Genomic DNA, 26,688 nt, shown 5'->3' on the forward strand with positions numbered 1-26,688 from the left:
GCAGGAGCTAGGAAAGACAAGTGCATGATTCATCAGTTAATGAGAGTCCAAGGTCTTTGTTGAAAGTACTCCCGTACTCTTTATTCAAAAATTGTCTTGCTGAATATATAGCCTGATACCATTTTTGAAATGAGACATGCAAGCCATGAGCACGGTTTTGTGTTGTGCAAAAAATGTGTTTGTGTAGCATTTGTGACACAGCTGCAGTTTGTCACTATGCAAATAAATTGGTCTAAATTGCCTCACTCATTTTCCACATTGTGTCTCTTGTTGTATACTACAAAAGGAAGGGCAAAGGTAGTCCATCCAAGCTCCATTTTACTCATTTTACCAAGGAGAATCGGTTGCTGCCACCAAATATTGCATGCTACGCCACAGCAACATCAACCACAGGCACGCGGATGTACGTTGACAATTACCGGCTCAACCTCTCCACCACCTTGCTCAACCCATCCACTGTCAATCTGTGTTGTCAGGCTCCTTGTCTGGCACCCAGTCCTGGATGAGCCACAGTTTCCTCATATTTCCTCCAATTGGAAGTACAATTTCAAGGAATCTCGGGGTACAGATACACAAATCGCTAAAAATAGTGACGCAGGTTAATAAGGCCATAAAAAAAAAGCAAACCAAGCACTAGGGTTCATTTCTAGAGGGATAGAATTGAAATGCAGAGAAGTTATGTTAAACTTGTATAGAACCTTGGTTGGACCACACTTGGAGTATTATGAACAGTTCTGGTATAAAAAGAGTCACTGGAGAAAGTGCAAAAAAGATTTACTCGGATGATACCAGAACTGAGAGGTTATATCTATCAGGAAAGATTGAGCAGGCTGGGGCTCTTTTCCCTAGAAAAGAGAAGACTGAGGGGTGACCTGATAGAGGGCTTTAAGATTATGAAAGGGTTTTAATGGGGTAGACGTAGATAAGATGTTTCCACTTGTGGGGGGGAGCAGAACTTGGGGCCATAAATATAAGATAGTCATTAATAAATCCAATAGGGAATTCAAGAGAAATTTCTTATCCCAGAATGTGGTTAGAATGTGGAACTTGCTACCACAAAGAGTAGTTGAGGTGAATAGCATAGATGCATTTAAGGGGAAGCTAGGTAAACACATGAGGGAGAAAGGAATAGAAGGATATGTTGATGGGGCTAGATGAAGTAGAGGGAGAAGGCTCATATAGAGCATAAACACCGGCATGGACCTGTTGGGTGGAATGGCCTGTTTCTGTGCTGTACAATCTATGTAATTAAACACTGGGAAGACCGAAGCCATTGTCTTTGGCCCCTCCCACAAACTCCGGTCCCTCGCCACCGACTCCATCCCTCTCCCTGGCCACTGTCTCAAGCTGAAGCAGACTTTTCGTAGTCTCGGGTCCTATTTGACCCATGCTGAGATTCCGACCCCATATCCTCTCCACCACCAAGATCACCTACTTCCACCGCTGTAATATCGCCCATCTCCCCGCCTCTCTCAGCCCATCTGCTGCTGAAACCCTCATCCATGCTTTTGTCAGCTTCACACTCAACTATTCCAATGCTATTCTAGCTGACCTCCCATACTCTATTCTCCATGAACTTGAGCTCATCAAAAACTCTGCGGCCCATAACCGAACCTGCACCAAGTCCCGCTCCCAATCAACCGTGTTGTTTGCTGATCTACATTGGCTCCCGATCCACCAATGCTTCAAATTTAAAATTTCCATCCTCATTTTCAATTCCCTCTTTGGCCTTGTCTTTTGCTAAGTCTGTAACCTCCTCCAGTCCTACAACCCTCTGAGAAATTTGCGTTCCTCCAACTCCGGCCTTGTGCATCTTACACTCTCTTCTTCCCACCATTGGCATTCGTGCCTTCAGCCGTCTAGGCCTAAACACTGGAATTCCCTCCCTAAACCTCTCCGCCTCTCTCTCCTCCTTTAAGACGCTCCATAAAACCTATCTCTCTGTCACTTTTTGTCTGATTACATTCCATGAAGTGCCTTGGGATGTTTTCCTATGCTAAAGGTGCTATGTAAATGCAAATTATTGTTATTGCATGGAGTGAAAGTATAAGACAATGAAGAATATGCATCAGATATTTTAAAAGTATGTATGTTATATATATGTGTGTGTGTATTAAAAATCGGTCCCAAAAGAATCAGATGTCCAAAAATCTGTTTTCCTTTTTTTGACATTAACCCCCTTTGATGATTTGTCCTAAAGAGAAAATAGCCTCACATTTGTGCTGTGCTTTGTGAGGAGCATGTTATTTCTGTTCACATGGGAACTTCCAGTACAGTGATGTGATGCATAATAAGTAAAATGATGCTGCAAAGCGTAATGGATTGGCCAACCCTGCTGATGTGCCCATCCAGAATAGAATTCAGCTCCATATCTTCTCAAAGGTTTCAAGCATATATGGCATAAAATCACATCAGCAGGCCCCGTATGCAGCATGAGTGAGAGGCATAGTAAGCACAGTCTCATCTCCGAGTGTTCCATCACATTCTCGTGAGACAGACCTTTATCTTCAAGGTCTAGTTTAATTGAATGATCACTGAAACATGACTTCAGATGTAAATTAATCTGAAACCTCTTGAACTCACCCAGTAAGTGTAGCAGATTATTTTATGGTGAAATTAATTGGTTTTCTTGACCTATCGGGTTCAAGCTATCCTTAAAATCATGAACTCCAGGTCTGATCTGGAGTTAAATAATTCTCTTTTTTTTCCACTATCTCCCATCCTGCACATTTCTTCACTAGGCTTTTCTTGGCCGCCCTTTGACAAGAGGTTAACAAGTTTAAGTGGCCTTTTGGTTAAGGTTATAAACCCATTATCGGATGGAAACAATCCTCGGAGTAGCACTGAGCATAGATGAGTGATCAGTCAACAGTTTCTACGGCTTCTACATCCCCTTTTTTGTTCACGTCTGCTTTTTTGATAAAATTACAGGGAAATTAAAGTGCAGCTTCGTGTATACTATTGAATAAGATATTAAGTCAGCCATTTCTTGCAGCTCTTAGCATACAAATTTATGTCAAAGCAGACATTCAGGGATCCAAAGCCAACCCTAAAGGATGAATTTTACGAGGTGATCGCTACCATTTCTGCAATATTCCTTAAAAAGTGCTTGTCTTTGGCTTCCAGTGCAATCTTCACATCCATGCTGCGTACAGCATCTCTCAGACCCTGGATGTCCCTTTGCCCCCACTCACTGCACCAAATGCAGTTGGGTTGATCTTAGCCCATGGTAAGTCATTCTTTTAGTCGCGCACATCTTTTAATTATCTCCGTCTTAGCATTTTCTGTCAATTTGTCTCTGGATTCCCCAGTAAGAGAAATATTTTTTCTTTGTGAATCTATTGCGACAGGTAGTGTAGGAGATGTCATTTCTACAATGATCCCAGATGTTTATGTATCTGATGATGGAGGATATACATGGTCAAAAGCACTAACCGGCCCGCACCATTACGCCATTCTTGACTCAGGAGGCCTAATTGTCGCAGTGGAATCCCATCAGGACATGGCCATACATGATATAAAGTATGTGGCTTTTTCAAAGAAAATTATTATATGCTTGTTAGACAGCTGGCAAACATGTACGTTGTCTAATTTTTAGTAGCTGAAAGATGTTGAAGCATGCAGCGCAGTTGTTGGTTTTTTAAAAGGGATATCGATGATGAGACTTAACGTTGCGCAAAATGCATGTTTGAAGAGTGTTTGCCTGTTTCAGGCATTAAAGGTGCAAAATTTGCCGTTAATTCAAAATCACTTCCTCGTAGCGGCCCCGAAAATCTGCTCCTGCCTCTGGACTCTGCCCAAAATTCACAGGATTGGGGGAGGGGCCATGATTAGAGGGACTTTGGTAAGTTGGGGGCACATCTGGGGCTTCCCCAGGCCAAAGTGGTTGGGAGTCTAGTGGAAACTGGCTGGGTCTCCCCCTTGGAAAGAAATCCTTGGTGCCCTCAGCGGCCGCCCGGAATAAATCTTCAGGGACCCAGGCCCAGATCACAGCCCGGGCCCCCAGCTGGGGCCCAACATCTACCCCTGTTGCCGAGGTACCCCTGAAGAAACCATATGTCCCTGTGCCGACCCTACATCCCAACTGAGGGCTAAGACGTAGGAACTCCTGACTTATGCCAAGAGCACTGTAGGGGGCAAGTGGAGGCTCCACTCCCACCATGACAAGATGGGAAACGTGGGCACAAGGCTGGGCATTTGCCCCATCCGCTTCCAGATTGAAGTTTGCGGCCGTTCTGGGGGATAACCACCGAAATTACTGTGGGTAAAGCCATGGACTTTTGGCCCCAGCAAATCATAGCAACAACCACAGAATTTGACTGAAATGTTGAATAGCTGTGATTGAATAAATTAAGATTAGTGGCAGGCCAAAATAAGTAATATTGAGCAAATCCCAAGTTTGATGTTGATGGTCTCGAGCCAGATACCTGAGGTATGGCTCATTCCAATAACATAAGCTTGTTCATAAAAGCTGCACTCTCGCGTGTGGTTTCTAACAGTGACCACTTCATTGCAATGAAACTTTGTACACTGGAGTTGGTGGAACTGCTCCAAATCCAAGGAAGACCACACACTTCTGACAGATGTCTCTGGCAAGTTTGCATTAGTGACGTCCTCATATTGCTGCAAGAATTTGCTGTTTTTAGTAGAAAATGAGTGAGTCTGCCAGTATTTTAGGGTCAGTCTTGGCTCAGTGGTAGCACTCTTGCCTCTGAGGCAGAAGGTTGTGGGTTCAAGTCTCACTCCAGAGACATAACAACAGTGTCTACACTTCAAAGGTACATCATTGGCAGGAGCACTCCTGCTCCTCCTGGCCCACAAGGAAACTTAAAAAATTGTTTTAAAAACTTAAATTGCTGGGCCTGTTCTAGTCCCGGCTCCTGTTCCCAGGTTTTGCCTGGGGAAGCCACTACTGCTCCCCTGCTCAGCCCTCTGGTTAAAATAGTAGATTGGGCCCTGATAATATCATTGGAGGCCGATCTGCACATTTAAAGAGGTCTCCGCCATTTGGGACAGGTGTTCTTGCTGCCTACAATGTAAAATTGCAGTTGGCCAGATTGGGACGAGAAAGAAGTGGATAAGACCCCCGCTCTTTTTTACTGCCTTCCCCCCCCACCCTGCCCCACCACCCCCGGCCTGGTTTCCGCCCCCTAAAATCGACCCCTAAGCCTTCAAAAATCTTAGTTAAAATTTGTAGTAGTCCAGCTGAACTGGCTAAATGGTCCACTTATGTACTCAGTACTATTTATTCTGGCTGACGTTGGCCACTAGCTAATAACTTCCTATCTGCATTTGATTCTGTGAAGTTTGTTTGTATTGTCTATCATCAACTGCACTCTCATACATACAACACCCTTTATTTTGAAAAAAGGTACTCAACTGATGAAGGGCAATGCTGGAAGCATTATACCTTCACAAATGAGACATTTATGTTTGTGGGGCTTGTGTCGGAACCAGGAACCAAGTCAATGAATGTCAGCCTTTGGGGATACAAACAGGAAAGCATTTATTCAACGACTTGGCAATCAATAACAATTGATTTTGAGGAGCTGCTAACCAGAGACTGTAAGTTTCAACAAAGTTTTTTGCTCATTATTTTACTCCTTTTTTGTAACAGCCAAGAGCTGACCAACTCTAAACCAATTTCTAAATGGCGAGAAACTAGGAACTGTGGGTGAGCAGAGAGATTTAGGAATCCGAGTACAGAAATCACTAAAAGCTGGTGGACAGGTACAAAAAATAATTAAAAAGGCTAATGGAATTTTGGCCCTTATCTCGAGAGGGCTGGAATACAAAGGGATGGAAGTTATTCTACAGTTGTACAGTGCTCTGGTTAGACCCCGTCTGGGGTACTGCATTCAGTCCTGGGCACCGCACCTCAAGAAGGATACATTAGCCTTGGAGGGGTGCAGCGCAGATTCACCAGAATGATACCGGGGCTAAAAGGGTTAAATTATCATAGAACGGTTGCTTGTATTCTCTTGAATATAGGAGATTAAGGGGTGATCTAATTGAGGTGTTTAAGATGATTAAAGGATTTGATAGGGTAGATAGAAACTATTTCCTCTGGAGAGTCCAGAACAAGGGGGCATAACCTTAAAATTAGAGCTCGGCCATTCTGGGGTGATGTCAGAAAGCACTTCTTCACACAAAGGGTAGTGGAAATCTGGAACTCACTCCGCTAAAAAGCTGTTGAGGCTGGGGGTCAATTGAAAATTTCAAAACTGAGATTGACAGATTTTTGTTAGGCAAGGGTATTAAGGGTTACAGAACCAAGGCGGGTCGATGAAGTTAAGATACAGAAAAGCCATGATCTAATTGAAAGGTGGAACAGGCTTGAGGCGCTGAATGGCCTACTCCTGCTTCTATGTTCCTAACTGCCAAACCAAGGCAAGGGAGGTAGCTGGATCAAACTACCGTATCTCCCTTTGTATCCCTACATTTCGCCATTGAGAAATGGCTTGTCTCTCCCTAACTGACAACTCCTGTCTCATCCCAGGCTGTGTTCCATGTACTGTGTGGTGCTGTGATCTGTGATCATTACCCGATTTCTGTTGCTGGTAAATTATCAGGTCAGCCCACTTTTAGGTTAGAAACTGTGATGATTCTCTGCTCCCTATTATGTCTTCTCTACGCATAACAATGTTTGTGTTTTCATAAGTCATTGCTTCGAAAATCTTCCTATCATTCAAAATGAACTTCTTAAACTGAAACATTGTCTTCATTCAGGCGAAGAAAAGGATTACGTCAAGTGGTTAGCTCATTCTACAGAAGTTGGTGTGAAAACTGACGGCTGCATCTTGGGATATAAAGAAACATTTCAGAGGCTTGCAAAGGCCTCTGTTTGCAGAAATGGAAGGGATTATGTCATTAGCAAAGAACAAAGTTTATGTCCATGTACACTGGCCGATTATATGTGGTACGTGCCGACCCAGCTTGTTCATCTAGTTTCACTTACTTGAATTCTGTTATGTTTTTCTGTTTCTTAAATAATTCAGTCTTTGGCCTTACAGTTAGGTTGAACATGTAAATCTGGTCATGTGACACTCCTTTGATGTCATCATTGTCACATAGTAATCAGTGTTGTTCGTGTGGAAAACCTGAACAAATATTTCCAAGTCTTCCTTCGAAGTCCAGCAGTTTCAATTTAATTCTATTCAGCACGGCCTCATTTATAAGCACACACTTTGGATCTCCACTACAACGTATCAATTTTCAATTTTATTTAGGTTTGTGTAGTAAAAATATAGTCATTCACACTTTACTTTCAACGTGTATCCAAATATTACAAACAGCACAGCTAGAAGAGATTGAAGTTGAGGGAAGCCCTGCTATAAGTGTCTGTTCTCACTGCAGGGAATAAATCAGTCTCACATTAGACAGGCCGCTGAGGCAGGATTCTCTGAGTCACACTGAGTCCACTGCGCACAGTTCTGGTGCCCTTATTTAAGGAAGGACATACTTGCATTTGAGGCAGTTCAGAGAAGGTTCACTAGGTTGATTCCGGGTATGGAAGGGTTGTCTTATGAAGAAAGATTGAACAGGTTGGGTCTATACTCATTGGAGTTTAGAAGAATGAGAGGAGATCTTATTGAAACATACCAGATTCTGAGGGGACTCGATAGGGTAGATGCTGAGAGGATGTTACCCCTCATGGGGGAATCTAAAACTAGGGGGCATAGTCTCAGAATAAGGGGTCACCCGTTTAAGACAGAAATGAGGAGGAATTTCTTCCCCCAGAGGGTCGTGAATCTTTGGAATTCTTTACCCCAAAAAGCTGTGGAGGCTGAGTCATTGAATACATTCAAGGCTGAGTTAGACAAATTTTTGATCAGCAAGGGAGTCAAAGGATATGGAGAAAGGGTGGGAAAGTGGAGTTGAGGTAAAAATCAGATCAGCCATGATCTCATTGAATGGTGGTGCTGGCTCGAGGGGCCGAATGGCTGACTCCTGCTCCTATCTCTTCTTATTACACTTTGAAATCAAGAGCAAGCAGACATTGCAATCACAAACTATGCAGGTTGACCATGAGAGTGAGATGCAGGCAGATCAAGTAAATCAGCAGGAAGGTCAGGTGGAAGAGAGACATTTACAACAGGCAGGTCACGGAGAAGAGAGATATTTACAACAGGCCGATCACGGAGAAGAGAGATATTTACAAGAGGCCGATCATGGAGAAGAGAGATATTTACAACAGGCAGATCATGAAGAGAGATATTTACAAGAGGCCGATCATGGAGAAGAGAGATATTTACAACAGGCAGATCAGGTGGAAGAGAAACATTTGCAACAGGCAGATCAGGGACAGCAGCAGTCATAGCGGTTGAAAGAGTGATATTAACAAGCAGGCAGATCAGAACAGTGCTTTCAATCGGACACTAAAAGAACTAGTAATTTTTGTATTATCCCAATGGGACAGTGTGCCAGTGCTATAAATTATCGCAGCATTTAATTCCTCAATGCAATGCCCAATGAATACAATGAATATCTATTGTTAGCAGTACATTGTAATTTGCCAAATTCCATTTCATGCTTTCTCATAGACATGCCTCTTCCAGAAGCTTTAGCATATTCCATTCCAGATTTTGTTACATGTGGTCAGTCGAGCTGGAAGAGGTACATCCATGGTCTGAACCTGTAGCATATGGCTGAGGAAGGTGGTTGACTAAAATAATGTACCTTATACCTGAGCTGTTTGAAATAGAAACTTGCCCCATGTCCTTTATTCACGCCACACTATCATTCTCTATGTTGAACTTGAGGGAGTGCGGGATGGTGGGGGGGTGGAGGGTGGAGAAATATAGATTTTGACCTCTTTTGGGAAGGACCATTGCCTTTTCAAAGGAGGTAGTATGGAGAAGTTGAGAGATCCCCTCGGTGTAATGAAACCGTAAAGCAGTTTATAAAGGACAGGTTTCGGATTTCATTTCACTGAGTGCACAGACAAAATCTTCCCCTAATATAACGAGGACTCTATTTAGCACTCACACCTTTGTGCCAAGTCTAGAGCCTAACAGGATGCAGAATAGGGCTGGGATTTTGGCTGGCATTCTGTTTTCATTGCTGCTGATGAAAATTAATTGAAAACCTTTCAGAAGGCACTGAATTAAACGAGTAAAAAAAACAAGTTATTGCCATCCAGTTTACATTTTTAAAATTTTGGAACTCTTCCTCAAAAACTGGACTGTCTGCTCAAAACGAAATGAATGGCACTTCTAATTTGTATTAACTTTTGCACAGTGCACCTGCTGAGAGCACCATGGAACAAAATACTTCACGACAGGGTACAGTACCTGTGACACAATGGCACAAAATAGTATTTTCAAATTCTGCCTTCTGACTTATATCTCTCTACCTCGTGTATTAAATGCTTTTTATTTAGAAATGAGAGCATTGCTTTCCCCTACAGTGATGAAAATTGACTCCTTGTTCATCAAAATGTTCGCATGCCTTCATAAATGTCAATTTGTTGTGTGAAAAGGTGTTTTATACTGTTGAATAAAATAGGTGAATTAAAGTCTTTGATTTAGAGAGGTGCACTGCACTCAGTGCCCACAAGAAAAAAATTTCAGTAAGTATCTTTTGCAGTGATCAATAAGTTTTAAAAAAAAATTTCTCCTTCATTTCCACACTTAAGTGATTTTGGATACTACCGTGTAGGAAATAGTGATGAATGTGTGGAGCAGCCAGACTTAAAGGATCATGTGCTTGAATTCTGCTTACAAGGAAAAGAAGAGCTGCTGAAAACACAAGGGTGAGTTGTTTCTCACAAGAACGTGTTAACACCTCCTGTCTCTGATACTTTATGTAACACCTGATAGTCAATGTTAGTCATACATTATTGGTACTTGAGTTGCCACAGGCAGACATTGATCTAATTTAGCGTCACTGAACTCAATAAAATAATTTTTTTCCTTTTTTTTGTAAACAAAATCCACAGAGAAGAAACCCTCTGGTAGCATAGGGACGATACCGTGATCTGGTAAGTTTTGGGCCAAAATGCTGTGATTTTTCATCCATTAAAATGAATGGACGGAAAATCACAGGCTCTTCATCCATGATTTCAGAAACACACTCCGCCCGGGAGCATCGGATTGTAGAATCACTGAATAATACTTCATTTTTCTTAAACAAAGAACAAAAGTGTTTTTATCAGGCTCAGTGATCCTAAATTAGTATAATGCCAAGTCGACTGTGTGCGGACACCAACTTGTGTACTCGTTAACTGCATAATGAACTTCATTAGGAAACTGTATTCCCTTAAATTAATATTGGATTGCTTCATGGCTTGCACATTAACAATGCTGATAAGTATAACTTTGGTTTAGAAATATGTCTGCAGTGCTGAGATAATAGCAGTGAAGTCTGCCGATGTTTCTTATTGTTAAAGCGTCTGTCTCGCAGACAACTATATATTTAACAATTAAGTCAGTGGCCTCCACTGGCTTTCCCCCATTGGCAATGCATAAGTACCACCCACTGTTCCCTTGGAAAAGCGCACAGCAGCACAAACAAGGGCTCGATTTTAGGGTCGGGTTACCTGCGGGTTTCCAGCGGGGGGGCCCCGAAAATCCCGATCTCCGGTCACGTGACCAGATTCGGACGAAATCCCGGCCACTTCCGGGTACCGCGCTGACGTGCGGGCCTGCGCGCGCAAGCCCCGCTGGTGGGAATCCCGCAGGCAATTAAAGCCAGCGGGGTTCCACTTGAGAGCACTTAACTTGCTCGTTGTGGTCAGTTAATGAGCTGAAGCAGCTGTCAAAAGAGGAAGTGTGGGATTTTAGGTTCAAGGCAGTCAGTTTCACACACTGGGGGAAACAGTACCTTTCAAACCAGGCGTGTTGCAGCCAGCAGCCTGTGGCAGGTGCCAAGGTGCGCTCCAGGGGGGAGAGCCCTCACCCACGCAGGAGGCCACCGCGTCACATAGGGCAACCCCTGCCCCCCACCACCCCCCGGCCAAGCCAGACGACAGACCGACACGAAACCGCAGCCCCAGTCCGAGGACCCACACACCTACCCTGCACAACCCCTCAGACCAACACCTGCCAGTTGGGTGGTGTGTGGAGACCCTCGGAGGACAAAGAGCATGACCAGCACCAGCAGCCTTGCAGTCCACGCCGTCCGCCGCAGAGACGTGGATCCCCCCAACACGGTGTGGTTGCACGCCCACCTGCACAGCAGGAGGGAGGGCTACCGCAGAGAGAGACGCATCGCAGAGGGCACTACCCTCGCCACAGGGTCCACAGACCGAGGCGCAGCTCCCCGGACCTCTCCGAGCAGCAGTGCACAGGGAGGCGCAGATTCGCTCGACATGTAGTCATGGAGATCTGCAGCCTCTTTCATGCCGAGCTGCTCCTGGCTGGCCCCAGCACCAACTGCTTACCTGTCGCTGGCAAAGTCACCACTGTCCTCCACACCTTCTCCTCCGCATCCTTCCAGGGTGCAGCCGGCCACACCGCCGATGTCTCTCAGTCGTCTGCGCGGACGAGCCCTGCAAATACACCTGCACCTACTCTGCAGTAACACGATGGGTGGCATCAGTGGTGGGTCCTCATAGTGATACCCAGGAGCGGGCATTATTGGACACAACGGACAGGATTCGCGGAGACATGGCAGTGGTGGTGTCAATATAATGTGTGCTGTTTGTGGCTCTGAAATTCAATATGGGTAACACCCATGACAAACCCTCAGACACCCTTGTGCACCCCCTTCATGCTGACGAGACGCTTGCCTTACCCTGCCTACTGCACATATGTGATGCATGCCCTGTGGCTGCAGCACAGGTGGTGGCAGGTTGAGTGAGGCTGGCCGTGAGGGAGATGCACGAGAGGGTGAGTATGGGATGGAGCCATGAGATTGTATGAGGATTGGGTCGCGTGTTAGTGGCAGGACGAGTACTGGCGAGGTGAGTAGGTGGAGGTAAGATGAGGATGTGGTTTGAGTGGGCATGAAGGGTGATGTGACAGAATAGTGTTGGCGGTGCCGAAGGAGATTTGGGGTGGGGGCAGTGTTGTGGCAGACGGAGTGTAGGGGAAAGACTTCGTGTTCTCACTGTGGCGGACCTACTGCGGTCATTGCAGCGCCTCCTGCACTGTATGCAGGTGGGCGATATGTTGGTGGCGCAGGTGACCCCCTCTGCCACCTCGAGCCAGGCCTTCTTGGTGGCAGAGGCAGGCCGCTTCCTCCCGCCCGCCGGGGGGAAGATCTGTGTCCTCCCACTCCTCCTCACCCCATCTGATGATACCTGGGGTGAGGCATCATTAAACTGGGAGCAGCCTTCCCCCTGGGCTGCTCCATGCTGTAATTTGTCCCATTGGTTGCAGCATCTGTCAGTGGAGGACTGCCCCTTTAACTAGAGAGCCTCCAGCTGACAGATCGTACTGTGCATGCGCAGCCCGACCGACGCGCAGGCCAGCGCCGTGGACCCCGGAGGAGCAGGTAATTGATTCCTATTAGTGGGTTGCCTCCTACGATCGCGTGGGCAACCCACTAATTTCGCCGTTCGCGTTTTCGACGCTCCCGGAGGACCACCCGCTGGGAACCCGCAGGCCTGCTAAATTCGAGCCCCAAGTCTCTTGAACAATCGGAAATTAAATTGGAATAGGACAGCTTCATGAGTGTTAACAACTGGATCATGGTCCATCCCGTGCCCCAACCTAATGAGAGCTTGTGCCCTACCTGTGCTCCTCCGACCTCAAACCCGTGATGGATATCACAGTGTGCAGTACATTGGTTAGTTTTATCTACAACAACAACTTGCATTTATAAAGCGCCTTTAACCTAGTAAAACAAGGTGCTTCACTGGAGCATAATCAGACAAAAATTGACACCGAGCCAAAGAAGGAGAATTAAGATACTTGGTCAAAGAGGTAGTTTTTAGGGAACGTCTTAAAAGAGGAGAGAGGCGGAGCGGTTAGGGAGGGAATTTGAGAACTTAGGACCTAGACAGCTAAAGGCACGGTCGTCAATGGTGGAGCGAATGAAGTTGGGGTGCACAAGAGGCCATAATTGGAGGAAAGCAGAGTCCTCTGAGGGTCATAGGCCTTGAGGAGGTTTCAGAGATGGGGAGGGGCAAGGCCATGGAGGGATTTGAACAAAAGGATGAGAATTTTAAATTCGACGCGTTGGTGGACCAGGAGCCAGTGTAGATCAGCGAGCACGTAGGTAATGGGTGCGAGTTAGAATACGGACAGCAGAGTTTTGGATGAGCTCAAGTTTATGGAGTTTTAATATTTTTAATAAAACAAAAGATTCTCAAGAGGGGTGAGATAACATTATTATGCAATTGTCCAAGAATTCTATTGATTTACCTGTCCTTACTTACACTGGCAATGTGCATTGTGAGTTATTGAGAATGAGGTAAATGATGTTGCTTTCCAAAAGTGAGACTTTATGCTTTGGGAATATTTTGGAAGAACTTCCCTTTGCGATTGTGCCACCAGATGATTTGGTTTTTACTGCTCCGGTAAAGTTTTCTAAACTTTTAGGACGTGTGTCTAGCTGCCCAGAAATGCAATGGGCAACAGTATGACGACAACATACACACATCATTACGTGATGCATTGTGGGGTATGCAAGCCACTCTACAACTGCATTCATACGGCACTGGAGCGCAACCATCGTATTGCATTGCCTTGCTTTGTTCCCATACTGTGTCATTCCAAAGCAGCTAAATTACACTTTTGGTGCTTGATTATAGCCAAATAAAGAGCTGCAGTAGTACAAAAAGTTCATTATAATTGAGGTTTAAGAGCAAGTTGCCACTAAATGCTTAGAGAATATAGATTAGGGGGTAGAAATTGGTATTTGTCGCACCCATTTTTTGGGTGTAAAACGAGCGCAATGCTGACAAATTTAGCAGTGGGACTGCCTGTACCCAATCTATGCGAGCGTGTGGGCCGCTGCTAAATTCGTCCGGTCCATTTTTTAAGCGTCTGGGCAGCTGCCTAAAACTGGTGTTTTATGTTAATAAGGGGCCTAACGCCTGTTCAAAGAGCCCTTTGGGACAATTGTTTCAAACGAGCAGCCCCGATTAGGATTCTTCAATGCTGCCAACAAAAGATATGTTTTTTTAAAACCGTCCTGTGGAGCCAGGAGGAGCAGGGTCACCCCCCCCACCTACTCCCGACTGCACAGTCATCACTAAATCAGCTCTCCTCACAAAAGATCCACAGGACTTGATTATTCCCCGACTGAAGAAACTCAGAACTTGTCTTCTTTACAGAAAGCATGTTTACACGCACAGACAGCCCTGCTTAAAATGAATCCTCCATCAAAGACACACCTATTTAAATATGCCAAATTGAGGACAATACAACTCTATGTTTATACTGCTAGCATCTAAAGAATGAATTACTTGTTTATTGCAATCAAGTGAGTCCCTTTGGAATGATAAAATTCTCCACCTAAGCAACAGGAATGTGGGGCTATTCTTGTTCACGACAACTGGACCGTGATTGCTTCACCTGCCAGTGGAACAGGACAGCAGCAGATCTGCCAAGATCCTTCTCTCGTATCTATTTGAATCTGAAGATACAAGGAGAAGAAACAGCATTGGGGACCCAACGGGAGATATAGCAGCAATATTGATTCACTGGGGGTGGGATGACCATCAACAGGGGCTCACTGAGGGTTTCTGATTTTTTTTTCCTCAGTAACTGAAATTTTCAACACCCAAAATAAGGGTTTAAACAAAATTCAAAATTCAAAAATTTAAATATGTCACAATAACATGATTACATTTATTATCTTTTGTATCTTTTAATGCCTTCATTAAGATTTTTACTTTAAGATCTCAGCTTTGCTCAAAGCCTGGGTTTGAACCTGATATTTCTGTCCAGAGCTGTGATGCTGTGTGTTGTTGAGTTTAGCTTGTGTAGTCTGAGCATGTGCAATGTGCCTAATTTCCCAGCATCAGTATCATTCAGTCAACTATACAGATGGAATATTTTTCTTCAGTTTCTAGAAATTTCTACTCAGTGGCTTTTCATCAAATAATTTTGAAAAACAAGAGGATAAATTTCAGAAGCTTAGAGGTGAAATTTATATTGAGTGTTTTCTTTTTTAAAAGACAAGGTGATCCTGTATGTGTAAGAGAGAGTGAGAAAAATGACTTCTGATTCCTGTAATTTTTGTTTTGTGTTCAATTAAGTTTAGAAAGTATATTAAGCTGAGGGGAAAGAGAGAGACTGGAGTCCAAGAGACAGCCTTCTTATTAATGATAGTTCAATTTTTTTTAAAGTTGAATTTTGAAGCCAACTAATTATCTCACCTCTGTTTTGGTGACAGAAAAGGTAATTGCCAATTACTGTTTACACCAGAGAAAGAGAGAAAGGGATGAGGATTAGAGAGAGGGGAGAGAGAGCCTGAGAAAGAGACAGTCAGACAGTCAGAGGGAGGGAGACCGGGAGAGAAAGAGTAGGGTCAGAGATAGAGAGAGGCGAATGATATAGAGTTAGTTTGTCTTTCCTCATTTAGTGTTATGTCAATTTAGAGAAAAATATGTAAATTTTGAAACCAACTGCTTATCTGGTGCTTTTTGACAGTTAGCAAAAGTCAATTCTAATTGCATATATTTGGTGAGAATGAGATTCTAATTTCTAAACCTTATGAGGGAAAGAGAGACATAGAGAAAGACAGAAATAGAGAAATACAGACAAGCAATTCTTTCCTCATTCTAATTTTATTTATTTTTAAAACCAATTGAATTTTGAAAGCAAACAAAGCCTCTTTGAGGTAAACAGATAGGAAGGAAGGGGAGGAGGAGAACTGACCCAAGGTGAAGAGGCCTCTGGCTTCTCACCACTTACCCTTAACAGGAGCGGGTAGAAATTGGGAGGGAGTGGGGTGGATGGTTAAGAGCGAAGTGACCCCCACCACAATTGCAGCCTGCAGCCATTAGTGACTCCTTTCCCTGCCGTCCATGCCCTACCACCCACCACCTCACACCCGAAAGGAAAGAAGGAAAATACAGAGAGAGAAGCAGAAGAGGACAGAGAGAGAAGTAAAAAGAAGAGTGGAAGGGAAGAGAAGAGACAGAGAGCAAAACAGCAATACAAAGACAGCAGACACAAGAGAGTGGCCATATTCTTTGAGTTACCATATACAGCACCACAGGAGACTAACTTTTTTCTAAGTGGCATTGACAACAATTGGTTTGTTCCATGCTGCACAAATCTTTTTAATTAAATGTTTTTTTGCCAATAATGCTCGCCATTTGGAAAGGATATAGAGGCATTGGAGAAGGTGCAAAAAGGTTCACAAGGATGATACCAAAACTGAGAGGATATATTTATCAGGAAAGGCTGAACAGGTTGAGACTCTTCTCCCTAGAAAAGAAAAGGCTGAGGTGTGACCTGATTGAGATCTTTAAGATAACGAAAGGGTTTGATAGGGTAGACGTAGAGAAAATGTTTCCACTTGTGGGGAGTCCAAAGCTAGAGGTCATAAATATAAAATAATCACTAATAAATCCAAAAGGGAATTCAGGAGAAACTTCTTTACCCAAAGAGTGGTTAGAATGTGGAACACGTTACCACAAGGAGTAGTTGAGGCAAATAGCATTGACGCATTTAAGGGGAAACTAGATAAGCACACGAGGGGAAAAGGAATAGAAGAGCATGTTGATAGGGCTAGATGAAGTAGGGAGGGAGGAGGCTTGTATGGAGCATATACACTGGCATAGACTAGTTGGGCCGAATGGCCTGTTTCTGTGCTGTAGTTTCGATGTAACTTGATGTAAACCCATGTTTGCATTATAAGTGAGTGCACATTATAAGTAGCATGGATGCAGCACTGTTGCTACAAAACAATTTGGATTTCATCTGGTAGCAGCTCTGACAGATCACACCTCTGTTCGACACTGCAAAACTGGGTAATATTCACAACCAACACTGGGCTTGCAGGATAATGAGAAGTACGACCTCCCAGGATTTCATTTATTTTTGATTATTGAAAAATTCATCATTTTCCATGTATAATAATCAGTTAACATTTATAAACAGTCCCACAACCAAGCCCTGCTTAGGTCAAATGTTTAACTTGGATATGGTTGCATGAAATCATTTCTTTATCATTCGACTTGCTGTATCTATGTTTATTAAGCTCATTTTTAACGTTCCTCAGAATGCTATGAATATGTTCAGCCAAGGCAGCGTGTTAGTAGCCCACAGGTAGTTTCTTGCCTCTAACAGAGAACTGGAATGTGTCCAGAGAAAAGGAAGTTTCTTACTTTTACTCAATGTCACTGCGTTCCCAAATTTGAAACTTCACCAGTCAAAAGCTACAAGTGTGATGAGATTTGAGTACACTTAAACCCCAGGGATTAGCTGTGAACTAAATTAAAAACAAAGTGCTGAAATACTGAGCAGGTCAGGCAGCATCTGTTGAGAGAGAAACAGAGTAAATGTTTCAGGTCAATGATCTTTTGTCAGAAATATTTCTGGAAAACAAATGTGAGACCCCTTTGTTTATTTTTCTACTAATCATTTTGCAGGTTAAGATGCGATGGAATGGAGCAAAGTCAAAGACTGTCAAGACAAATGACATGATTCAGTAAAAATATGCTGACTTCATCAAGACAAATGAACACTTAACAAAACACTACTATTCTTATTTATTTAAACAACTGCAGCAAAAAATAGTAGAATGCATTTTAACCTATAATTGCAGTACAGGGCAAGTAGAAAATGGCCCTTTTTAATCCCCAAGTACCACTAGAAACAAGGATTCTGCTGTCTGTGAATGCTGGCAACAATTTATTCCAACTTTGTGTGTCCTTTCTTCATCCCACAGTGGGATCTTTCAGTAATAATGCTCTGTGTTATCATTGGCCTGCCTGTAAGATGTGATGTCTCACCTCAAAACACATACATTTTGAGGCAGCAAATAAATACTCAAGCCCCCATTTCCTTCCAGAGTAGTCTGTGATGGCAAGCATGTTGTTAATGGCAACCCAACAGCGTAAACTACATTATCTATGGTCTGAGGCACCAAGCCTTCCCTAGGAGGTAGTTTCCCTAAGAGCTTTATGACAACAAAGATAAATGGCTTCCACTGACAGTACTTATGCTAGGTTCATTATTTTGATTCTGGCCATGATAAGGTAGAGCTATGAATCTGTCTGTACAGGCCCACGATGTACTTTTATCATTGCTATCCTATATATACTTTCCCTCAATATTAATGACCTTGTAACACCAAATCTTTATTTCTTTTGGGACTGTAATGCTGGACGGAATATGCTTTATCCAGCATGCAAGTTCCTGTTGCTAAGAGACATATAGCCAAAAGATCAAAGCCTCATTCATCTGGGAGAGCAGAATGGACTGGGTGATGGACAACTGCTGTCATTACTGCTGGTTCATGATCTCCTGACAGCAGAGTGAATGGGCTATCTTCATTGTTCCTTCCTGAGGTGGATCATTTACTAATGTGAGTCCACTCCATCCAGCTGCCCAGCTAAAAAAGACGAAACTCTTTTTGCTGGTTGGCAAATTCAAGCAACAGGCAAAACCAGAACGTGAACCTATGACCTAGCTGGTTGAATGGCAGACACTCTATTGCTTCCAGGTAGTTCACACTGTTTTCTGTGAGACAGCAGATATTTCCTGGTTGGTTCTCTGTTTTTTTAAGTTAATGGTAAACATTATATAAGATTGGTGTAAAACAAAATTGTTTGCTTCATTAATTTTTAAGGTATCGAAAAGTTCCTGGCGATAAATGTGAAGGCGGTTTCAGGCCCAATCGATCAGAACAGATGACAAACATGAGATGTGAACAAATTTTGTCACTGAAAGATCCTGTAAGTAAACTGAGCTGGTTAGAAAAAAAATCCATTTATACTCTTTGTAAAACACTGGAATAGAGACGGGCTGTAACATTCGGGGCAATTTTCTGGATACACTCGACCCCAAGGAGCCTCACCCGCCAGCATGGGTAATTGTGGGGCACTCTGTCCATGATGGATGGAATATCGTGGGCAATACACCTTAACAACAGAATATTACAAGGTCCAATTGCTATATATACATGCGCACATAGCCACTCATTCGCCTGGAGCCAGAGGTTTACAAGTGGGTGCAACTGCATTTTGGCCTCAACACTTTATAAGTAGCTACAGTTACCTGAATTTAGAGCAGCGGCCTTAAAGGCGCAGGCCAGGTTAGCAGTTAAACATCACAACCACAATCCAGACCCGACTATCTGTGAGTAACGCCACAGGGGACTAGCCAGTCTTTGTTAAAAGATTATGGAATTTTTTGTGCCGGGAGGCCTGGAATTTTCTGCAACAGTGTAACTGGTACATTATGCCAAAATTTACTCCGAAATTTATACCCACCTTCCTGTCGGGGAGTTACACCAAAATTTCCTCAGAATCTCATTAGCCTACACTGGAATGTAAAATCCAGTGTAAAACAAGTGAAAATCAGTGTAAACAATCGGAGCCCGAGGAAAGCGCTGAACTTTCTCCATATTCATTCTTTAAGTCCGTCTTAATGCATGAAAATTAAAGTTTGAAGCCATCATTTGCGCATATTAGGCACAGCGGGCGCTAAATTGGCCCATGTAGCGCCCATTGTTTCAGCGCTACACAGCCTCTCAAGGTGCCAAGATGGCATCTTGGATGCGCACGCACATTTCCAGCTTAACGTGTGCCGGACGCCATCTTGGTATAGGAGTTAGCGCATGCGCAAATACCGAACGCTGGATGCACGTAAAGTAAGGAGAAAATGGATACAATCAGTGTGCAACGCTGATTTAAAGTGATAAGTGCCTAAATGGTGTCCAACACTCAACTCAACGCACAGTCTTAACCCCGACCATCTGAACATGTCTTGGAGTGCCTGGAGGACCCCCACCAGCGCTATTTAGAAGGACCATGCAGGATTTACAGGTTAGTGGCTGGATTAAAGTTTCTGGCTGCCGAGACATTTGTAACTATTTTTGGAGGTCTCCTATACTTGAATACTAGGATGCAGGGACATAACCTAACATTTAGAGCCAGGACTGCAAGAGTGAATTTAGGACACGCTTCTACATGCAAAGGGTGGGAGAAGTTTGGAACGTTCTATTGCAAATGGCAGTTGATGCTAGCTCAATTGTGAATTCTAAATCTCAATTTCTTGAACCACGGGTATTAAGGGATTTGGGGCTAAGGCAGGTATATGGAGTTAGGTCACAGGTCCGCCATGATCTCATCGAATGGCGGAGCAGGCTTGAGGGGTTAAATGCCACTGCCACTAGCTGCCTCCTGATATGCGCCACCTTCTCCTGCAAGAAAGTAGGACGTATATCTGGGTGATGTGCCTGTCGTGGAATAATAGCTGCCAGTGTGTGTGGCTTGTGAATTGTGGGTGGGCGGCTTGCATCAGTGGTAATGTGTAAGGGTGAGAGGAAGTATCTGATTGGAAGAGTTGAGTAATAATGGAAAGAGTTTGTTGGTATGTGGGTGATGGGAGTTATAGTGCGTGGAGCAGTGGATGCGGCTAGTGGTGCAGTTGGTAGGAGACCCACTTGACAGTTGACTTCACTCACCTTGACCACTCATGTCAAAGCATTGAACTTATTCCTGCACTTCATCCATGTTCGTGGTGCTATGCACCTAGCATTGACTTCGTCCTCTACTGCCTCCCACTGCCTTTTGGGCATTTGTCTGGAGGACCTCTTGCCCCCCCCCCCCACTCCCCGTGGATATAGGACGTCCCTCCTTCTGTCCACCTTTTGCGCCAAGGCCTCCAGTGCATCATCAGAGAACCTTGGTGCACATACTCTCGCAGGCCTGGTACAAACTCAGATTGGCAGATTGGTGAGGCCTGGCATGCAGATTGGAGGATGTGGGATTCAGTAGTGTGCAACCTTTATTCACCTTAATTCATCCCGTCCCTATGTGTAAACATAGGGACGGGGCCTGCATCTGTGTTTTATGTGTGTAAAGTCTGATCTCTGTTCAGACTCTGTGCAGACAGCAGACTGTTATTTTTAGGAAATAACAAGTGCCATCTACCTTTAAGAGATTTTAAGGGACATCCTCCCTTTAAGAGATTGGGGCTCCCCCGCTGGTGGAAAGTGTGAATTGCATTGAATTGATGTGCAAGGCCTGGATTTGAACGCAGCTTGCAGGTGAGTACTGAGGCAGGATGAAGTTCTCGTCCTGCCTGCTCAGGGGCCATTGGGCGCAGGTTAATAGCGGATCATGCTACCTACGCCCAATAACAGGCCCTTTCGAATTTTCCCCCCAGCATGTTTAAGAAATTGCAATCGTGAAAGTTTTTAAATTTTTTAAGCAAATAATTCTGCGCAATAAAGATGTATTCAAAGATACAAAAAAAATACAGAAAACACATTCTAGTTCTCAGTGAGTGGAAATAAAAAAAATTGCCATAAGACACCAGAATTATGACTTTGGGTCTTGTTGCGTCTAAAATTTTAGGCGTAAATTTACAGCCCGTTCAGAACGGGCATATGTTCAGGAAATTTGTGTGGGCTGCACTTCTGTGGAGGGGTGGAGCTATGTTAATGAGTGGCAGAGGTTTCGCTGAATCGATGTAAAAGATTGAGCAAATTCCTGCATAGTGTAAAAACAGGCGGAAGTCACTTATACTCCAATATCCTCATTCTTTTATGCTAAAAATTAGCAGTACACCATACTTACACCATTGTTACCGTGTGTAGGTTTTCAGGAAATTACGGTCCAAATTGCTTTGGGGTAGTCCTAAAATATGTGATATGGTGCTATACAAATGCAAGTTCTTTCTACATATTATGTGTAATTAAAATGAGTTTCAGCTGTCTGAATTTTGTTAATGTTGTATTTATTAACAGGTACCCAAGACTACTATCCTCATCATTGTTATATGCGTATTGGCAGCATCCGTGTTGATGATAACAGGCATTGTCCTCATTTTCAAGAAATATGTATGTGGAGGAAGGTAAGAAAACTAGCAGCTGAAATCTGTAATTTTTTTTCCTTTGCTTTAAGTCATATTTATATGGAATTACATAGAATGTACAGCACAGAAAGAGGCCACTTGGCCCAACTGGTCCGTGCCGGTGTTTATGCTCCACACGAGCCTCCTCCCTCCCTACTTCATCTAAGCCCATCAATATATCCCTCATGTGTTTATCTAGCTTTCCCTTAAATGCGTCTATTCTAGCCGCCTCAACTACTCCCTGTGGTAGCGAGTTCCACATTCTAATCATTCTCTGGGTAAAAAAGTTTCCCCTGAATTCCCTATTGGATTTATTAGTGACTATCTTATATTTATGGTTCCTAGATCTGGTCTCCTCCACAAGTGGAAACATCTTCTCTACGTCTACCCTATCAAACCCTTTCATGATGTTGAAGACCTCTATCAGGTCACCCCTCAGTTTTCTCTTTTCTAGAGAAAAGAACCCCAGCCTACTCTTTCCTGATAGGTATAACCTCTCAGTTCTGGTATCATCCTAGTAAATCTTTTTTGTACCTTCTCCAGTGCCTCCATATTCTTTTAATAAAATGGAGACCAGAACTGTTCACAGTACTCCAAGTGTGGTCTAACCAAGGTTCTATACAAGTTTAACATAACTTCTCTGCTTTTCAATTCTATCCCTCTAGAAATGAACCCCAGTGCTTTGTTTACTTTTTAAATGGTCTTTTATTAAGCTGTATTGTTACTTTTAGTGATTTGTGTATCTGTACCTCCAGATCCCTCTACTCCTCTACCCCATTTAGACTCTTATTTTCCAAGCAGCATGTGGCCTCCTTATTCCTCCTACCAAAATGTACCACCTCACATGTACCTATACTGAAATTAATTTGCTAATTACGCACCCATTCTGCAAGTTTATTAATGTCTTCCTGTATTTTGTCGTGGTCCTCCTCAGTATTAATTATACCCCCCAGTTTGGTGTCGTCTGCAAATTTTGAAATTGTACTTCTGATTCCCGAGTCCAAATCGTTTATGTAAGTGGTGAACAATAGTGGTCCCAGCACCGATCCTTGTGGAATTTATTTACTGAAATAAGTGAAACTAGCCCTCGCTGTGCAGTCTTTCAGTTTCAACCTTTCATTGTGAGTAGGCTCAAAATGTAGCTGCTTGGTGAAGTATTGTGGACCATAGAGTCTGCAACAGCAAACGATGTCATTCCAATCACCTGACTTGTCACCCTACTCTCAGTTAATGCTGAATTGTGAGAAGTTGCTTGGATTCCCAGGTTACTTGAATGATTTGCACTGGTTTTACCCATTTGGACAGTTTCTGTTCATTATAAAACAATCATATTGTTTGTTATAAATCGTTAGGCCAGATATTGGGATGTGGCACATTTCAATGGGTCAACAATCTTGCCACCAAAATAAGGAACTAAGCAATGGACTACACGGTCCTGCATTCCAAACTAAGCACGCGTCGATGTACAAGCCTCTCAGGGTAACCTAATTGTAGCACCTGCCCAGCACCCTGAGCTGAGATCAGTGCGCTCAACCCAAACCAGCGATTGAATCTGGGATTTTCCTGGTCCGTGTGGCTCAATTTCACACGAGACTGTGTTGAACCAGAAGTGATTGAAGGGTTTGCCAATCTTTCTCTTATTATTTTCAAAAAATGCTGCTTAAATGTGTGGGTACTTTACCTCATGGCTCAGCAGCTTTCCGATTGACAATGTACCTTTTACATTTGCATTCAATTCGCAGCAGGATATGTGACTTTCTTTTTGTTTTCTGGATCATTTTGAAGCGGGTCGGGTTATAAAACTTTGTTGCGGTATATTTCTCAGATCAATTCGTATGAAATTACTCAAAACAGCTGATTTCCTTCTTTCTATGTAGGACCTTGGTGTATCGTTATTCAGTCCTGCAAACCAATACCGATGAAGTCTGCATTGCTGATGACCTGGACAGCAACAGGTCAAACACTGAAAGGGTTTACCACGATGATTCTGATGTTGTGAGTACTTCATCTATTTAAAGTGTGTTAGTGAGTGCACTCGCGGCGTTTCGTTTACTTTGTGATTATCTTTCATCTCTTTTGGTCCCCTAACCAGGCTGTGTTTGGTCTTTCACATCGTAGCCCAGAGCTCCCACTTGAGTGGTAACCTAAACTTGTGGTGGTGAGTCCATGTAAACCCATTGGAACTAAAGCCATTCAGTAGAAAAATCACATACCCTGCAGAAAAGTGGGAGGCTCCAACAGTCCCATTTCGATACCGGTACTTTTATTTATCTGAGAGCAGCATCGTTAGTCATGTCACATCAGCTAGGAGAGAACCTGAGATGCTGATGTGACCTCGAAAGATGTCCCCACAAGAAAATGAAGAATAGGACTGAGTTCCAATATTGGAAATCAGATTAGAAGCGTACAGCTTGAAAACTCTCTGACTAACTTCAGATGCTGCATATGAAGAAACAAAACATAATCTAACCAAGAATGAATTATTGGATTTAAACTGTACTACAATCCTGAGAGTGGTAGCAACAGAAATAATTCCCAGCTGACAGCACCTGATTGACACTGCCTGGCTGGAATTGCACTCTCGGGGTGAAATTAGTCTTTACCAGTCGTGCAAAACAGGCTTGTAGTGAATCGTCAGCCCATTTTACATCACGCCCCATTTTCTTTCCCGCTGACATAAAAGTGTAGAACGGGCTGTCAATTCGCTATGAGCCCATTTCGCGCTACTGGTGAAGACCAGTTTCACCCCCTCTGTGCTCATGCCCAGAGCTGCTCACCCCACCACTAACTTGTAAATGCTTCAAAAGTTTGGTGGGACCGTCTGCTTTATCAAAACATCTTTTAAAACTCTGCTCAGGTTTATAAGGTTTCCAAGTGGTCCAGAAGGTTAATTGTATCCATGTGATTTATAGCAATTAGTGTTAACTGTATTCAGTTGGTGCGTATTAATTGGGAACTCTCTTGTATCCATTTATAAGAGAGCTGATCTGAGGTGTGGGGGTGGTAATGTGGATCTCTGTGAATAAAGGTTTGAAGCAACTGAAAACTACGCTGTAGTATTTTATCCTTCACCATCTGGCTATCCAGGTTGTATCACAGTAGAGCCCCTGAACACATTTTAAGCATTGCGTTCTACACATGCATTCTCGAGCCCAAGCAACGGGAGATAGATTCCCCAGTGGGTCTCTCCTGACTGCTGAGTTATACTGTCACCTGCGTCACTGTTAAAAGGGAAACTGCTTCATAACGATGTGGAACTAGCAGTCATTGATCTGTGAAGGTGTTTTCCTCAGCGACGTTTGTATTAGGGCCCTTTGCAGGGGACGGATTTTCAACCATCTGCCCGAAATGGGTGTGAGGCTGGTGAAGCAGCCGCTACCTGCCTGAAGCCAGCGTCGGAGGCCCGAACCATTTTCTGATTCAGGCCTCATTGGAATGCAGCTTGCTGTGGGAGGGTAGGAATTTGGCTGGCTCGATGCTGAGCAGGTTGGGCCTGGGTGGGGGGGAGCCGATCACAGGCCGGCAGCGTGCCGCGGTATTTTTGCGGAGCCAGGAGCACGTTCCTGCTCCTTCTGGCCCCACAAAAATTAAAGACGGAGGTTTGGGGCCCTACTGCGGAGCAGCCACCACCTATCCCCTTTAGGACCGCTGGTTAGGCCGCTCACTGCCTGGTACAATTGGGCGGAGCATACGCGGCACACGCTCTGCCCATTTGTACTTCATATTTGCAGTCAGGGTCCTACAACAGCAGAGGACCCCAATTTGCATATTTAAACAGCCTCCAACCTGAAACAGGCGAGGGAGATGTGGGCCAATTTACAGGCTTGTCTGAAAATTGCAGCAGGCAGGCCTTGGGCGTCCAAAGGGGTGGCTAAGCTTCACCCCCCTTCCCCCGCACCCCATTTTCATTACGGTCCGCCCGCTTGTCAGGCTAGAATCGGGCAGATGAAAATCACTCCCCATGTTGCATCAGGGGTTCGTTGCAGCTGTCACAGAATCTTTATTGAACACTTTCAGTTCTGTGAGCGAACGACGATTCAAAGATTTACCAGCATCTAGCAGAAACGAGGCCTGCATTTTATTCCGAAATCACCTGCATATTTCTGAGCCCAGTGTAGATATTGTTGGGGTAATTTTCTGCGGCGGGAGGGCCCTCCTGCTCGTCCACCGACATTTGAGCCATTTCCCCGGGGTTTCCTCGGCAGACGAGCAGGAGAATCCGCGCGGAAATTCACTCCCCATGAGTACAACACTGCTTTGGGTTCTGATGGTTACAATGTCCCCCCATTCCATGGTGAAACTGAGAACTCACTTAAAGTAACATTTGTGCTTTTTTTAAAATTGCTCCTCCATCATAAGGGGTAATTCTATGAATGCCAGGCTATGGAGAAAGAGCAGGGGAATGGGACTAATTGGATCGCTCTTTCAAAGAGCCAGCACAGACACGATGGGCCAAATGGCCTCCTTCTGTACTGAACTCCTTCTGTACTGTAAGATTCTATGAATATACACTCCTGTCAGAGGGTGTTTGATCCCTAAATACTGGATCAATAAAGAGTTAGTCACAAAACTAGTGAAAACCTTTTATTCCACAAGGGGTAAATTTTACAAAAGACAGGGCCACAGTTGCACAAAACTTATCCTATTGCATAAAAGATTTACATTAGCTCTCTGACCAGGTATTTATTTATCCCGTGATTGGCACTGTAACACACAAATGGGCCAGAAATCGCACAGAGCAGCGAGGCAAAGCTCACCA

The 26,688-nt window shown here is 43.9% G+C and overlaps 1 protein-coding gene across 1 annotated transcript in view; it reads left to right on the top strand.

The window, feature by feature from the left end:
* The window catches only part of LOC137334834 (sortilin-like), a 116,686-nt gene that overhangs the window by 84,948 nt on the left and 5,050 nt on the right, over window positions 1-26,688 (top strand). Inside the window, exons 13-20 of the mRNA XM_067999852.1 lie at window positions 3,127-3,229; window positions 3,351-3,522; window positions 5,372-5,565; window positions 6,730-6,919; window positions 9,638-9,754; window positions 18,697-18,802; window positions 21,823-21,929; window positions 23,807-23,924. Of these exons, the coding sequence (XP_067855953.1) occupies window positions 3,127-3,229; window positions 3,351-3,522; window positions 5,372-5,565; window positions 6,730-6,919; window positions 9,638-9,754; window positions 18,697-18,802; window positions 21,823-21,929; window positions 23,807-23,924 (1,107 nt within the window). The remainder of the gene's footprint in view (window positions 1-3,126; window positions 3,230-3,350; window positions 3,523-5,371; window positions 5,566-6,729; window positions 6,920-9,637; window positions 9,755-18,696; window positions 18,803-21,822; window positions 21,930-23,806; window positions 23,925-26,688) is intronic.

The sequence above is a fragment of the Heptranchias perlo genome, chromosome 18 (genome assembly GCF_035084215.1).
Source record: "Heptranchias perlo isolate sHepPer1 chromosome 18, sHepPer1.hap1, whole genome shotgun sequence".
Taxonomy (NCBI): Eukaryota; Metazoa; Chordata; class Chondrichthyes; order Hexanchiformes; family Hexanchidae; genus Heptranchias; species Heptranchias perlo.